Source organism: Lingula anatina, chromosome 1, assembly GCF_051362555.1.
Source record: "Lingula anatina isolate TDL-2025a chromosome 1, LinAna3.0, whole genome shotgun sequence".
NCBI classification, from domain to species: domain Eukaryota; kingdom Metazoa; phylum Brachiopoda; class Lingulata; order Lingulida; family Lingulidae; genus Lingula; species Lingula anatina.
In genome coordinates, this window is record NC_141767.1 from 46,710,262 (window position 1) to 46,728,256 (window position 17,995).

The window sequence follows — 17,995 nt, forward strand, 5'->3', positions numbered from 1 at the left end:
TATGGGTCCTAGGCACAACGTTGTACTTGGTAAACTTTGGTTTCTAAAAGGAAAATAGTTTGTGGTCCTCATGCTTTTATCATCTTGTGCTTGCTGTTCGTCGTTACAAAATAAAGTAATATTTAAAGTGTGAGGAGCGTTTTGATTTAAATCTATTTACAAAATGTGTTTCAGATAGGTATTATTGATTTAAATCGGAAACCACACACGCACCTTTACATTTCTAAATCGGGTTAAACTGTTGTTATATTTTGATCACGGTCTCGAGGTTCTTCATTTTGTTAGATTTCATTTTCACATATCATAGCTTGTGTTGGTTATTTGTAAGAAAAGCAATGAATCATTTGAAACTCAAAGTGCCTGAGAATTTGGCAGAAGATGAGGAAAGTTATGTCTTGAAAATCTAGGCCAACATGATCGAAACAGTATTACTTTCGAAACAGTCATTGTACAAGATATCAAGCCATAGAACATGAAGTTTTATTCAGCATACGTAAATATGCCCATCCGTGCTTTCATATCAGAAACAACAGCCGTTGTTAAAGCAATTCCTAATTTATTGGCAAAGCAGGCCCACATAATTTCAACAGCAGTGGTTTATTTATTTACCATAAAGATTCTTCTTTTTGATTTTGTTTGACATCATTAGATAGTTACCATAAGACGATGAGTCACAAAGTCTCTTTTTTAAAGCTGAATGAACAAGTTAAGATAAAACGACTTAATGAAAAAATCATTGTTCAGATTACAGAAGATTTTGAGGGACCCAATAAGAAAGTGGTATGTATTGCATCAGGTGTGAAGCTCTACTACTGCAATAGACTACGGTAGAATTCCATGGTTCGATAGATTGTGGTTGCTATGTTGTCATGCTTAGTTGACGAATGCTGTCTATTTTGGTAAACTACAAAACACACACAGTAATGAACTACATCAAACACAAGCATGCTTTCCCAACTCTGTAAAATTAAAGGGATAACAACCGTTAGTAAGATATTCATACTTCACAATAAATACATTGTAAATAACTCAATAAAATAAATTCTATTTAACCCTTAAACGGCGGTTAACACAATTATTTTGGAATTTGTGCTTTGCCATCACATCACGTGACCTCCATAGATGGCTACACTCTGTAATAACTTCTCAAGAGATTATTACAAAAGCCAAACTTTTTAGAAAAAAAAAACAGGGACTAATTTTGAATGTGGGAATGGATTCATTTACCATTGGTAAGTATGGGAAAATTGTCCTTTACCCCAGGAAAATTCATTTTTTGGCCAAAATGAACGCTTGTTATCCCTTTAAGTGCACTCTTTCCTAATAATTTTTGTATGTGTTTAATGTTACATTTTCCAAAATTTATGGATATAAAGCAAAATATGATGCATATTATAAGCGGAGAGCGTGCTATCAAGATCAGCGCCATGTTGCCCATGTCCCAGTGTTGTTACCCAGTATCGTGGACTTGCATATATATATATATATATATATATATATATATATATATATATATATATATATATATATATATATATATGCACTGTATTACTCTGTGAATAAAACCTATAAAACGTTTTTGAATGAAAGAGGCTGCACTGAGGATTTAACCACAGTATTTCCGCTTCAACATTCCAACGAGTACAATAAACTTTAAAAAGTTCACGATACATCTGACTGATAACAAAAGCAGTGCAGTTAATGTGGTTATGGATATCGTCACTGTTTAACCTCTACTAGCGACATCGGGTCGAGAAATGTTAATGTGGCGGCTGGTTCTTCCATTGCTAGACCTAGATTGAAGGGAAATTCATTTACGTTAGATGAAAAATTATGCCAATGTTGTATAAAAAAGTATTCAGAAAAGGACAGGGGAATAAGAACGGTGTGATTGTCGCGAGCGGTAAACACGTACCCTGTTGATCTTCAACTTTTGATAGTAACCAATGAGTGTATTCTTATAACGTTTCACATTTTTTACATTAGTCTGTATTCTCGAGGGTTTTTAATTTCGAATTCTTGCAACTTTCCACATTATTGAGCGTTTTTCAATGTGTGCGGTGTCTGAATTACAAAAAGAGGCGACGTATGGGGAAAACTGTCCATTTGTTTATCTATTTAACTATTTATATAATATTTAAAAATGCAGCCAACTTGCTAAACTAACCTTGTTCTCAGCATGGCTTTAGGTTTGGCGTCACTTTTAGCGTCTGTGTTTAAATCTGCCCAAGTCTTCCCACTGTCGTCAGAAATCTGCACGGTCAACCCGGGGAAAGCAACATTGGCTTGCAGAGTGTTGCCATTATATCTAAATAAGTCAGATAATAATAATAATAATAATAATAATAAGGGTATATTTAACGATTTAAAGACTAATGTGGCTTTCTTAAATTCTATTCATTATTCATTATTTGCGAGTTTAATTTCTTGAAGATTTCAAATGATGAATATTTCTTGGCTTCTTTTTCTGGGATATCGAGAATGATTCTTGCACCACATTTTTGAAGTTTGTATATGTTTTCTAGTTTTCCACAGCTGCCCATATAATGGAGCAGTAATCTAGATGAGGTAGTATATGTGCATTATAAAATAGTTTTCTTGTTTCCAATGTTAGATAGCGTTTTAGTTTGGATAGAAGGGAATCAACTAGGGATGGTTTATTGTAAATTCTTTTTTCATTCCAGTTAAGATTTTCGTTAATATATACCTAAAAGTTTTTCTGATTGTACATTACCTAAAATTAAAATTATTAATTTTAATTTGATGCCAGACCTGTAGCCAGCAATTTCAGGGGGGTAGGGGTGGGGGTTATGAAAAAGTGGGCCTACGTGAGTTCATAAGACCTAGATCAAATTTTGATTCAGAACGGGTGTTTCCGACCAAAGGGGTGGTTCCTCCACACCTTGAGGCATGGATACAAAATGCCTTAAATAAAAGATGATCATTATGCACTGAAAAAATTAGTATGCAATGAAATATTGAAACATGGGTTGATATATTTCAAGTTATTCACTTTACCTAAAGATAGTTTCAAAGATTGATTCATTGTTTTACAACGCTCAACGCGACATCAGTTATGAATAGTTAAGTATAATTTTAAAGTAATTTAACTGGCCACACCATTGTACTTACTTGGCGCCGGGACACGGCAGGTAATAAGACACGCCCATTTTGTCTAGGCGTGGCTGTTCCTTATAGCCTAAAAGATTAGCAAATCTTTCCCAGTCTTTCTTCCTCTGTTTTTCCCTCTCCACTTTGTTTGTAATATCTTCCCAGCTTGCCTTGTGCCACGCTCTTTCAGCTAGGGCCAACAACCGAGGGTAGACATTGAAATCAAATTGTTCGCCAGTGCGCATTGTTTCACTCCATAGATGTCCTTGCATGCCTGTAAAAAGCATGCAATAGCATTTAGAATATTGTACTTACTTTTTCAAAATAAATACATAAAAATACGACGCCATTTTTTCTATATTATCTCTTTTAATTATGTATTCTATCACCTTCAACTTCTTGCGTACATCAATGTCTATTTAATCTCCTCTTCTAGAGCGTAGAATCACGGCTCACTACAAACGGATGATACGTTAGTTTATATTTATATTTACCTATGATATTCTCTGGTTTCTCTAAAGGCACGCACTGCGTTGAGTCCTTACAAAACTCCTCTTCAGTCAAAGGCTCGCCAGATCGTTTGTAGTCTACATTGGCAAAGAGGTTGTCCGGCATGAACCCAAAGGTCTTTCTGGTATCGGTGAACCTAGGCCCCCAGTAATACCCCCTCTCCAAAGGATCTGGTTCTTGAGGGTGATCAAAATACAAGTGTGTGACCTGGGACATCACTACCTACAAGCAACAAAGGTGTGCAATTAAGAACTTTCCACAATCCCGTTGATGTGTTTGAACTGGAGGAACAAATAAATTTCTCTCTCTCTCTCTCTCTCTCTCTCTCTCTCTCTCTCTCTCGTCTACTTTTCTACGGTCATTTTATATAAGAATATATATCTCCACAGAATTTATTTTTGTGCGACATCGTACTTTATATCCCGCATTTGCCAGGTCATACGCACGCCTCGCGGTTCCCCATTCCCAGACGTTTTGCCAAGCATTGCCATAAATTCGACCACTTTCTAGTTCTGTACGGTTAAAAGGAATCCCTTTTTCGCCTAAAAGTCCATCTTCCCAGGCAGCGAGGCCAAGGCCATGTGTGTCTGTAATAAAAAGAACAGTGATTAGGTGTATACTGCCAATTTTCAAAGCAAAAACCTTATTTTACTGTTTTGACTCTTTTGACTAGTAGTTTTGATATTATATGTCTTCCTTTTCAATGATGATTGACATGCCGATATATAAATCTTTTGGCAATAAATTTATAAATTCACTGTATGGTGATAATTTCATACGTTACACCCTAATAACATAAAAAGTTCCGACCTGTTATATTGGATACTTTCTTCAAGAACATTTCCATTAAGTGTTCCTTGATACTAGCACTTGTGGCATTGACAGACGGAAAGTAATTTCGGCAAATCGTAGAATTTATCCATATCCCATCTGGAACTTCATCACCGCCATAATGAAACCACTTCAATGGCTGAATATCCCGATGCATGTCTATTAGCGCCGATACAACATGTTCTACAAATCTATAGGACGACTCTTGACAGGGGTTCAAAGCATTGTCATCAAAATATTGAATTGAAAGATATGTAGAAGTATCATTTGGTTCGGATAATAAGTATTGGTCTGCTACTGAATCCGGTTCCCCTTTTTCTTTAAGTTTGGCGCTTCTTGCCTTCATAGCGATAATGGCTGCGTGTGAATGGCCAGGAGTGTCTACCTCTGGTATGACTTCTATGTGCCTGTCGTTTGCGAATCGAAGTATTTCTTTATAATCATCTACAGTGAAATATCCGCTTCCAAGTCCTACTCCGTTTGGCAGTGATCCCAGTTGGGATACGACACAGGTTTTCTCTGTAACATCATGACACCGCTTGGAACCAACCTGTAACGATGAAATATCATAATGCGACAAGAAGGTGGTTATATCTTTATGGTAATTTCAGGGGAATTTCTCATCAATGTATGATTTGAAATCACATCACATCTTTTTATATGATACTGCTTTCCCACCCCAACAAAGAATGGATAGACATTTTGAAACGCACACAATCAGAGCGTTTTTTTTTTTTTTTCAAATTAAACTTAGGTTTAAGTGAGCCTAGCCTGAATCAGTTGGAAAAGTGTTAGCAGTACTTACTGATGTCAACTCTTCTAATCCAGGTATTTCCAATCTCCACCCTTCGTCGTCTGATAAATGAAGATGGAACTTATTCAATTTATATGACGCCATTACTTTAAGCAGCTTCAAAATATCTTCCTTCGTCCTAAAATTCCTAGCAACATCCACATACATTCCACGGAATGCATACCTGGGGGCGTCCCTTACTGCTATTTTAGGTAGTTTATTGTCCAGTGTTATCAAGCTCAGCAATGTCTGTATGCCATAGAAAATTCCGGGAGCGGACGCTGATTGAATTTCTACATTTTTATTGCTATCGCTTATAGCAATGCTGTATGCCTCTGTGCTGGAACCCAAGCCACCTACTTTCACGTTCCCTTCTCTTAAAATGATAGCTTTCTGTTGCGGCCCTGGGGCAGAGTCCACCACAGTCAGAGTTAAAGCATCTAAAAAATTGATTTAAAAAGCTAAATATAACAAATGAGTTATTGGAAATTTTGATAATTGACAGCGAAACAATACTGAACCCTTGGTTCAATACTCAAAGTTTCATTTCTACATAGGCCTGTGATTCAATACTCATTGTTTCATTTCTACATAGGCTTCATAATGTATAAAATGGCTTGCTGCTCGATTCTCATTTGATACACAGCCGACACAAAAATGAAATTTTAGATATTAAAAAGAAGAAATGCCTCATACCCGTCAAACTCCACGTCTCGTTGGAAAACTTAGGGTCAGCATACAGCATCCAGTCCCCACTTCCCAAATCCAACATGACGTTCGAGTCAACCGTCAACTGCACAGGTTTTGGAATCACTCCCAGTGGACTCTTCCCGAGGTTTGATATGTCGTTCAGTTTGTATCGCTTTTCAGGGGTGTAAGGGTCGTAATAATCCTTCAGATCTTCGTAGTTGTATCGCTTCCATTTGACGGCTGAATCCAGGGGGCTGACAAAGTTGAGGCTTTCACCTGAAGTACTTTGTATGACCCGAGGACTTAAAGATGAATTCGAACTCGCTACGTACCTGAAACCGGCATTTAATCAACATTCAAAAAAGGTGTATTCAGATTGTACTTTGTCTGCGCAGTAAGGGATTGAAATACAATTTAAAGTTATGGTCATTTCAACCAAACGCTTGTTTTCAGTCAAATGAAAGGTTATGTTTCTGTTGATATAGGATGGCAATTATCATAATAATAATTACGAAAATATTGTAACCGATTAACACCCACAAAGGTTTCATTTGTCATTATAAACATTATTAGAGAAATATTACTCGATAAATATGCATGAAATCATTAAGAAATCAGACAAAAATATTGTACATTGTATAATCACTCTTTTATCAAATATATTTATGGCCAGTTTGTTTTTAAACCTTACCAATTTGGCATAATATCTGTCACGGCAACTGACCAGTATTCTCCCTTGAACTTAATGTCAAGTCGTTGTCCACCTGATAAAGTTTTAAAACCGTCATCTGGCTGCAACTTGAAAAGGCAACCCTTAATGTGGTAAATCTCTATTCCAGCTGTTTTATAAGCTAGACCATCTGGGTACGGCAGGTTGTCTGGCTCTATAAGTCTTATGTGACAAAAGTATATGGCCCAGTCGCCTTTATCAATCGGTTTTAAACCTTTATTTGTCAGTGAAATCTGCGCGTCGTAAGTCTTCCACGTATCTACGGTGTTGTCTATAATGTCATAGCGGATTTCAAGGTTATCACCCACGTAATCCAACGTTTGCTGCGTCTGGCCCAATACTGAAATCAAGAAAGAAATGACAAATCAATAAATAACTTTTACTATTTGTCAAATTATGGGATAAATCGAAAGGGCATTTTATCCACAGTAATGAACATATTGGTGTTTTCTAACGATTATATGCGTAATAAATCTGCTTTAAGGTTCCCTTGGTTGTTGCACGAGATACAAAATTACCGTCCATATTAAGATAAATGGTGTAATATTATTTGCGATGGTTGTCGTTATTACTATTACCGGATCACAATAACAATCACTGAAGTTGTGAGATAAACGTACTAACTGTGTCAAAGTATACATTCTCCTGTAGTAAGGCCTGTCTATTCCATGTTTTTCTCTCTCTTTCTATTCCTTGTTTGTCAACCATATTTACGAATATATACCCAGAGCAGAACAAGAGATCCAGGTGTGTACATGTAGGCTATGTGGCTGGCAATCATGTCTGTTTTCAAGACGCTTTGAAAAATTGTGTGCACTTTGTTTCTCAATTAAAACGTGTCTTGAACAGTCCTCTCCCCCCCCCCCCCCCCCCAATTGCACCATAGCATCAGGGACTGGCTTAGTCGCCGCTCTGTTTTTCTAAATTGAAATTATTTGCTATCGTGGCATCAGCGCAACGCCGTTAGTGGCTTTGGACACACAGGGTTAACAGGCGGTACAAACAGTGAACTGTAAGCAGCATAAGCAGCATAAATAACCTTAGATAAATTACGTGACCTGAATCCATGATTTAGTTGTAATTGCTATTTGATCTCTAAGGTGGGTCCATTGCCTGCTTTATTTCACAAACAGTCTTATTACTTTTTTTTTTTTTGAAAGTTCGCATTAAGTGCGCTACTATCAAAATCTCCCTCTCCGAGTCGATCTCGGGTCTTTCTGGTATGTCCTATTACCAGGCTGTACTCTTCGATATACACAAGATACTGTGCTCTACTTGTTTAATGTAGGCCCTCACAATTAAGGCTTTTGGATTTTTTCTTTTTAGATATTGCTGATTTTTATTTTACGTTAGTAAAAGTGAATGTACTGTTTCTGACAATAAGGGAGTCAAAAAAATACGGCACGAAATTGTCACTCAGAAGGTCGCACTCCATGCAGATATTTAATCATGTTGTTCTATAAAATAACACACCGATAAAATGATATGACAATTAATGGATGGGACTTTAGTCTACTCAGATAAATTAGTGTAATAAAAATTCCATAATATATACAGAGAAGAGAACGAGACTGATTATTGGAAACTGGATAGTCCGAAAGGCTGGATAATTGGGCTAACTGTGAGACATGGGATTTCACACTTTGCTAATAAATTTAGCATCTTAGTCATTTGAAGGTACCAAAACTACTTGCACGAATAAGAATAAAATGGAGATTTACTATGCATAAAATATTTAATCTCACATGTCGTAAAATCGGAATTTATGAACAGAAATGTAAATTTCAGAAAGACGGATAAGAAAGGGGTTACAGGAGATTTGAATGAATGAATAAAAAGAAGTCAGCCTGAGCATTAGTGGTAAGGCATCGAAAAATCTGGTCCGAAAACTATGAGGTTTTGACAATGGGTTACATATTTTAAGCAGGTTTCAGACCATTAAATTTTCTTAATCTGGACAATAAAATACCAACGTTCAGGTTTATATGTATATTTTTATTAATGCTGAATAGTGTAAGCTGATCCAAACGGGCAAACCTCAATATTTGTTTGTTTATTTGTTATGTTTGACATTAAGGAAGTTCAAGGAAAATCCAAAACAGAAACATTCAGTTAATATCAGATAGGTCAAGGGCTTTATAGTCCGGTGGCTTAAGGAAAAAATCGTGACACGGCGGATAAAAGCACCAAATTTTGCATGTGGGTACCTTTTGACATTCTAAATCAAATAAGAGCCGTAGCCCACGGAAAAAATTTACCGTTTGGCCAAAAAATCCAAAATGGCCGCCAATTTATTGAAATCTTTAGAATTATGTACATACCTATGTTGATTTTTATCAAATAAATTATTTTCTCAGAGTTTTCCACACCCTTATTAACCATTTTATTCATATATGTCAGATAGCAAACAAGTTCCCTTGGACTTTTTGAAAAAATCCAAGATGGCTGTCATTTGCCATAGAAACAGCCATAGGAATACTAGTGCACAACTATTACCAGCTAGAACGATACGTTGTCCACTATCAAATTAAGTCTGTTTCTCAGATCTTTGTTACCCACATAATATGTTTGTGGTGAGTAACTACGAAATGTTCTTGGGCATTTTGGAAAATCCAAGATGGCTGCCATGTGCCACAGGAGTTCTAGTAAACGGGGGATTCAACTAATGGCAACTGGAAAGATTAGTTTTTCACTATCAAATTAAGCTGGTTTCTGAGTGTTTTCCACATCCTTTCTACCCACACAATATGTATGTGGTGAGTAACTAACAGTATTCTTGAGCATTTGAAGAAAATCCAAGATGGCCGTCATATGTAATAGGAATACTTCTAGTATTACAAAGGGTTGGAACTAATGCCAACTAATTCACTATCAAATTCAGTTTATTTTTTTAGTGTTTAACACATTATTATTATTACACTGTGATACATATCTAGCAGGTAATAAATGTGCATATTTGATCATTTTGAGAAAACCCAAGATGGCCGTCACTGGCCATAGGAATACTACTGGAATTACAACTGCACATCCATGGCTTTTCATCTACTACCAGGGTGAATTTGTGTTTGCTTATCAAGTTTTGCCCATCCTTAAAAAGTGTGCATTCTTGGATATTCTGAGAAAAAGATACCTACAATTTAACATAGGAATACTAGGTGGGTTTCAATTGCTGCTAGAGAGGCATATGGTTCATTATACAATTACATTTCCATGGGTTTGTTTTAAAAATAATTCATGATTTTCATTCCATTTATTATTACCCCTATGATGTATACCTGGTCTGTAGTATAGCATGTGTGTATCTTTGGGTATTCTGAAAAAATTCAAGATGTCTGTCTTTTGTCATTAGAATATTCGAACACATAATCAAATAATGCTAGAGATACACTGAGTACGATTTAAATGTAGTTAACTTTGGGTCGTTTTTAAATGTTTTTCATATCCTATTTATCCTTATGAAAGACTCTGTGTGTTTTGAAAGTGTATGTATCCTTGAGTATTATTCGGAGAAAACCCAAGAATAGTACATTCAGCTACTGCCAGAGAGACATTGGGTTCAATATAAAATGAATTTTGTTTCTCGGTATTTCCCACGTTCCTTTTGGACTTTTAGATATCTATCTGGTGGGTAACAAGTGTATACCCTTCAGTATTTTGAAAAAACATCATGATTACCCTCATTTGCCTTAGAAGTGCCTATAAAATCTAATGCACCAGTTTTCCTATGGGGAAAAGAAGGCCATCTTGGATTTCCCCAAAATGATAAAATATGGACATTAATTACTTAGCAGATATGTATCATGGGATAATAATACTAAAAAAAAAAACAGAATAACAACTGAATTCAGCTTCATTTTATTTGTAAGCCTATCTCTAGCAGGTATTAACTGAACCCCACCTTCTATGGCTAATGGCAGCCATTTTGTTTTGTTTTGTTTTCAAAAAGGATACACATAACATTCTCATCACATATGTATTATGTAAATTAAAAAGATGTGGAAAATACTCAGAAAGAAACCTAATTTATCAATTAATATTATATCTCCATGGCAGAAGAAGCCCTATGTGTATACTAGTATTCCTTTGATATGGGGGCCATCTTGGATTTTTCTCGAATTTCCTGTGAATAAAGGTCAGTTACTCACCACAAATATATTATTTGTGTAATAAGAAACAAAACTAATTAGATAGTGGGCAATGCATCTTCCTAGTTGGCATTAGTTAGTTGAAAACCCTTGTACCTTGTACATGTTCTAGTATTCCTATGTCATATGGCGGCCATCTTGGATTTTTCAATAAGTCCAAGGACACTAGTTTGTTATCTGACACATATGCATAATATGGGTAATAAGGATGTGGAAAACATTGAGAAAATACTTAATTTGATAAAAATCAACATAGATATGTATATATTTCTACAAAATTTCACAAATTGGCGGCCATTTTGGATTTTTTGGCCAAACGGTAAATTTTTTCCGTGGGCTACGGCTCTAATTTGATTTAGTATGTCAAAAGGTACCCACATGCAAAATTTGGTGCTTTTATCCGCTGTGTCACGATTTGGCCATTTTTTTGCCCTAAGCAACCGGACTATTACCTCGGATAGCTGAATGACCTTACCGCAGTTTGTCTACCCCCTTGCAAAAACTTTTCTTGATAGATTATTGAGATCATCATTCCAAATCTATAAGTCTTACAGCGTTAAAGAACGAATGCTAAGCTTGTCCTATTTCTAGTAAAAAAAAACACGGTTCCGCAACTTGTATTCCGATCGTCTTACCTGTATTACTTGATATGCAGACCAAAAACAATGCCAATAAGACGTAACTTAACGGCGTTTCTCCCCAAGATTTTGCCATTTTTCTGCCAATGGCCTATCGTTTCTCCTGCTTATGATTTCCGTGCTGACGCCTCATTTATATGCTAACGTCAAGAAGCCTGCTTATCATGTTGTCAGGCGTTCAGTGTATTAATGACATAGCTAACTAACAGGTCTACTGATAAAAAGTATAGCAAAAATGATTTGCAGAATTAAATTATAGTGTTCACCAATGGGAACAGCATTTTACCTGGACCACTAAAAAACGCGCAATCACGTTTTGATAAACGTTAATCGCTTACACCACATTGTTTATTTGTATACCACCCTGCTGATAATTGATTATATTTGATCTTCTTATTTTTATCACTGCTGCAACGCCTGCCAACATGTGCGCGTCAGCGATTAACAAAAATTAAAAACAGCAAATTTTAATTTTGTTCAGCAAAGTTTTATTTCAAGAGATATAAGTGAACTAACAAATAGCCGTAATGGGGTAATAAAGACTAGAGGGTGGAATGAGAATCATTTAAATGTTACGCTCCCCAAATACACGGTCGTGCAAACAGCCAGTTCCAGACTGAAAAAAATTTCATCAAAATGATACCATCTTAGTCATCTTATCTCTAAAATATATTATGTCCATTTCAAAATGATAATGAACGAAGTTTGTTTTTCATTTCGTAGTTTTCAGTAGAATACACATCTGATACGTACTGCGGATCTGTTATGGAACCTACATATTTTGGCGGGGCACATGCGCTTCTACTTAATGCTTTCCTGTATAAATGGCCGTGCATATGATTACCAGTTCTCCTATATAGCTTAGCTATACATTTCTGACCTGGTTCAATTTCCATTGAATGTTATTTCGTTGAATATTCCGTTGACTCTTTGTTGCTTCCTGAGTTGTGCTATACGGAAACCAAAACGCGTAAGGAGAAACTCGCAACCTAGTTCAATCGGAAACAGAAACTTTGTTATGTAATTTTAAGTAATCTATTATATCAACCCTAATTTCGTGTTTCATGTTTCAATATCAGATTAATGAGGTAACTGAGAAAAAAAATATGTTCAATAGATATTTGACGTTGGGTTCAATGCCAAAGCTGCCAGAGCGGCTAAAGGCTTTCGGTAGCCTATAGAGATACAGGATAAAAGTTTTAATATATTTGACATTTTATATTAATAAAAGAAACCTTTTAGTATAGCATGTCTGATAATCTAATCCGATATCGAAGACTTTCTTAATTTCATTCAATCAAGTATCAACCAAGAACTGGATCAGGAGAACCCATGTACCGACTAATTGACTGATGTTTATCTTTTCATAAGCATTTGGTCGCCCTGAATAAGAATCGATGGTACTCAAGGACTATTATATATTATTTTAAGCGCTTATGAACGTCGTGTCTATTTTGAGCCAGGCAAAAGGCATCAGCCCCCACCCCCTCAAAAATGCTTGATGCCTACTCCATTTACACTTTTTGGGGTGGTTTGGTGTTCTGATTTTAAAGAGGTCACCAAAAATGTGATACCAGGTCGACAAAAATGTTCTACATTTGGAAGGCCTTATGACCGAGGCCTATGAGTAGTTGCAGATTTTTTTTACTGATGTTGCAATGTAGTGTGCGTCTTCGTCATTTCTGCCACGGTTTTCATAAAAAAAATGAAAACATGCGCCAGTAGTGTTTTATGGGTCCTAGGCACAACTTCGTACTTGTTAAACTTTGGTTTCTAAAAGGAAAATAGCTTGTGTTCCTCATGTTCGTGTCACTTGGTGTTTGCCGTCCGTCGTTACAAAATATAGTAATATTTTAACTGTGAGGAGCGTTTTGATCTAAAACTATTCACAAAATGTGTTTCAGATAGGTATTTGTGATTTAAATCGGAAACCACACACGCACCTTTACATTCTAGTTATTAATCCAGGTTAAACACTTGTCCTATTTAGACCATTTTCACATATCATAGCTAGTCTTGGTTATTTGTAAGAAAAGCAATGAATCATTTGAAACTCAAAGTGCCTGGGAATTTGGTGGAAGATGAGGAAAGTTCTGTTTTGAAAACCTCATGACATGACCGAAAAAGGATTGCACTCGAAACGGTTATTGTACAACATATCAAGTTATAGCATTTCTATTCAGCATACGTAAATACATTGTATGTCCATCGGAAGATTTTGAGAGAGGCAATAAGAAAGTGGTATGCATTGCGTCAGGTGTGAAGCTCTACTACTGCAATAAAGTACAGTGAAACTCCTCTACATATTTGTGCATACTATTCGAGCATCCTTCGTGTGAATTTCTCAAAATATGGTATATCACCACTTCATGGAACAAATGCTCTGATTTTTCTGACAAATCGACTTCATAGGATAAAATGCGACTTCATCTCCACATAAGATATTTCCTGCGACTTCATGGGATAATGGTGAAAAAGTACTTGTTATTGGCCCAACGTTATGAGAGTTAACGTTTTTGAAATATAATGTTTTTGTACTGTAAATATTATCCAACATAGGTAAACTGTACGTTTTTATTTACTTGTATGACTGAATAGGTTTCTTTAGTGTATTGGGTGTAGGCCCTATGTTTTGACCAATTTTAAAATACACAGGCATATGTAGGTGAGGATCCAGGATTTCTGAAAAATCAGTACATTATGGGAAATTATGGTCAGCGTTGAAAAAAGGGGGTCCAGACCCCCTGGGCCCTACCTTTCCAGACCCACTTGATACATAAAATTACTGGATCATGTAAACCAGGCTATGAAAAAATAATTTACGCGTAGGTTACTGGATTATAAGAAAGATAAATTAACAAATAGGAATCAAGTATTAAACATAAATAAATAGATAATAGTGTTGAAAAAGAAGCAGAGAAGGTACATATATATAATTGTGCACTACAATCGTCTTGATCAAGTCGCGTCCCACTCTGAAAAGACTAATTTTTCCATGAGGAAAGACACTCGCAGGTGTAATGCTTTTAGCAACCAATTTCTTTAAAGTAACTGGAACAATTTGAAATAATTTAGAGATAGAGTCGGGGTGGGAACGGGGTTGCCCTAACACAATAGGCTGAATCTGGTGTCTGCCCCCGGGGTGGATGATTTATATTTTATGCATATCACAATTTTAGTCATCTCCCCCAAGAACACAACAATCAGTTTTTAATTGGATTCCTTGACCTACATTCAAGCACTCAGCTGTCCAGTGCTGTGTGCTGCCTTTTTCTTTTTCAAATTAAGGGCCCATTCACAATCATAATGACAGTTGTATAGCCGCATTTTGCAACTGCAACGCATTTTGCAACCAAAGAAAAACGCGTTTTGCAACTGCAATGCATTTTGCAACTAGGATTTTTTTTGTAAGTTCCTGAAACGGTTTGAAGTAGGCCTATGGGGTGTGGTTGTCCCATAGGGTGGTTGATTGTAATTTTTACATCGTAATTTCTTCTATCTACCCGAGGATCTTTAGTAGTGTGACTTTGCAGTCATTTTTTTTTTTTTTTTTTTTTTTTTTTTGGGGGGGGGGGGTATATTTTTTTAATATCGTTGTTACTGTTATCCCCTATCCATTAAAGTGAGGAACATAAGACGTTGGGGATATTTATACTTGCCATTAGGCAAGTGCGCGTGTCCTTAGGATTTTTAGTGACTATGGGTATGTGTTGCCGTCCCTAGGGATGGTTGATTATTATCTTTACATTGTATTTTCTGCTGTTTACCCATAGGTCTTAAGGTTGAGGAAACTAAAATGTTGGGGTGTGCATAGACACCTTTTTTGTGACTTGGGGTATGGCCGTCCCTAGGGGGTGGGGTGATTAGTAGATTGTCAGAAAATGAAGCTGATTCCATAGATTGCACTAGAGTCAGATTCACCGCAGAGCTGGACCGACCCAGCTTGTATAGTACGATGTGTGAATCTGAAGGCGGTCTTCGAGTTAGGAAGGAAGGGGAAATTAAATGCAGAGAAAGAAGCATACAGTACTTTAAAATAACAGACCTTCAGTCGTATTCTTGAATGTAGGTCAAGTTAATTAAAACCCATTCAAGACCCCATACTCTCAGGAATCCTAGGGTCCAAGTCCCGTTGTTCTTTAACATAAAACACACATGTTAATCACTGCTCTTGGCAGTTGAACGCTAGGATTCCTGAGTGTGTGTGGCCTTGAATTAGCTTTTAATTGGATTCCCTGACCTATATATTCATGCATATGGCTGGAAGTCCATTTAGTTCTGTACATGCTTCTGCTGTTCTCTACATTTCTCAAGGACCCATGCACTCATTAAAAATGACCGGTTCATCAAACTCCAACATTTCATGTTCCTTAAAATTTAAGGGTATACTGTAGATGGCGGAAATAACGATGTGAAAAATAGAATCAACTACCCCCGAGATAGCCACACCTGAAATATCATATACTAACATTCTCGGAAACCTATGCATTTCCTCAAAAGCTTATCAGCCCGGAAGTTTTCATGTTCCTAACTGTAATGGCGTAAGGGTAGAAGCACAAATAACGATGTTAAATTTAAAATCAATTAACCTCCCCAGGGACGGCCACACCCAATGTCACAAAAACCCAGAAGGACCCATACACATCCCCAAAGACAGGTTTTTCAATCCCCATAGCCTTGCGTTCCCAACTTAATTGGTCTAAGGGTAGATTGCAGAAATTACAATGTCAATTAAAGTCAACCGCCCCCAGGACCCCCCCCCCCAGGAAAAAATCCGAAGTGCCCTTCCACATCCAAAATGGTATGATGCCACATTTCATGTTCCTAGTATAAAATACGATGTAAAATAAGAATAGTCCACCGCCAGGGTCGACCACACCCCAAGTCACAATTAAATTTTGCAAATCCCTAATGATAAGTTAATTAATCCCCGACGTATGAAGTTCCTAACTATGATGGTCTAGGAAGTAACAATGTGAAATAGATTATGCATGTATATAATTGTCCCTCATCTGCAAAAATGTCTCTTTTTGCAATACAATACAATACAATAAATTTTATTTCATGTCGGTTTTAAATTGAATGGAAACATTAGCTGTTAAGCTATTCGCCGACTAGGTAAGGACAAAATACATATCTACAATAATGCAATATTGACACATGAAGTCTAGTAAGAGAGTAAAAAGAAAATCTTTCTACGAAAGAGTATACAGAAACACGTGAAAAACTTTCTACAAAGAGTATACAAACACACATGAAATCTATTAAGATAGTAAATTTTAAAAAAGTTTTTTTTATGGGAAATGTGCAAAATGCTATACCTAAAATCAATTGTGAAAAACAGACAATTCTACATACAATGCTCACTGATACAGATATATAAATATAAAAATAATGTAAACATGTCGAATTATTACACAGTTTCACCAAGGAGTTATAACAGAGTCTGTTATAACTCCTTGGTTTCACTAAAAGCATATAGGTTACACAGGCTACATCTGCATTTGGGTCCTTCCCAAAGCCTTAAAAGTGATTTAAACTCATTTGAATTGATGCTTTGCTTTAAGTCATTTGAGAGATCATTCCATATTTTTGGCCCAAGATATGACAAGGATTTTTTGCCGTATGTCACTGCGTTAAATCTGGGTATATTTAGAGTCTTTTCTCCTCTAAGGTTGTAACTTGTTATTCTTTCCTGGAAAAGGTCGGAGATGTAGGAAGGTGCAAGTCCATGTATAGCTTTGTAAACCTCAAGTGCAAGCATACGTAGCCTGTTCAAGTGCAGAGTGCTGAGGCCTGACATATTTAAAAGCTCGTCGTAACTGCTTGTGTGGCTGTCGTAGACAAATCTTAGATCCCTTTCCTGTATCTTTTCTAATTTTTTCATATTTCCCTTACCACAAAAGTGCCATACTAACGGACAATAATTAAAGTTTGATAATGTAAAGTGCCTGAAAATGGCCGCATTTTGCAACTGAACGCATTTTGCAACCGGTTGCAAAATGCGGCTGTACACCAGTTTTATGAATCCCCAGCATTTCATTCTCCCCAACATCTATCTGGACAATTGAACCTTTCAAATCATTCAGATTTCAGACTTTCCGACCTTAAACGTTTTCATTAAGTATATATGGCAGGGGGTCTATCTTTTCAAACGAGCGAGATATTCTCAACATATTATGTTGCATATTAAAAGAAAAATTTCAAGTCATAACATTCATGTCATAGTTACATAAGAGATACTTCTATAACAAGAATAATGGAATAGACGGTTTGTTAAAGATATTAATGTACAACTAATGTGGGGCAAAATTAAAACCTCGATCTCTGCCTAGTAGAGCTCTCTACCTACAATGGATAGACACACATTCTTGCTACTGTGTACTAGCCAATACTATAAACCTGCGCCGTCAATCAAATCACACATGGTCAGCTTATGTCCTAGTTTAAAGGTAGGCAAAGTGTTTATTGATAGACTTTGTTTGTCTTATAGTGCCTTAGACCTGCCGTGATTAATCGTCCAAATATAGTCATTTTTTAATCGTCC

At 36.4% G+C, this 17,995-nt stretch overlaps 1 protein-coding gene across 1 annotated transcript; it reads right to left on the bottom strand.

The window, feature by feature from the left end:
- Nucleotides 1-1,726: 1,726 nt before the first annotated feature.
- LOC147764402 (uncharacterized) lies at nt 1,727-7,373 on the bottom strand. The gene is made up of 10 exons (XM_087011938.1): nt 7,286-7,373; nt 6,627-7,005; nt 5,942-6,267; nt 5,258-5,685; nt 4,432-5,002; nt 4,036-4,208; nt 3,606-3,843; nt 3,133-3,385; nt 2,168-2,308; nt 1,727-1,793 (listed from the first exon to the last, which is right to left on the bottom strand). The coding sequence occupies exons 1-10, from the start codon at nt 7,371-7,373 to the stop codon at nt 1,727-1,729; spliced, it is 2,664 nt and encodes an 887-aa protein (XP_086868064.1).
- Nucleotides 7,374-17,995: the final 10,622 nt, after the last annotated feature.

What these genes read in the sequence shown, in the direction of transcription:
- LOC147764402 (XM_087011938.1), bottom strand. Translation starts at nt 7,373, where the DNA reads ATGGTTGACAAACAAGGAATAGAAAGAGAGAGAAAAACATGGAATAGA. An exon ending in GAAAGTATCCAATATAACAG is followed by an intron (nt 4,209 to 4,431) that starts GTCGGAACTTTT and finishes TTTTTATTACAG; the next exon opens with ACACACATGGCCTTGGCCTC. An exon ending in TGGCAAATGCGGGATATAAA is followed by an intron (nt 3,844 to 4,035) that starts GTACGATGTCGC and finishes TGTTGCTTGTAG; the next exon opens with GTAGTGATGTCCCAGGTCAC.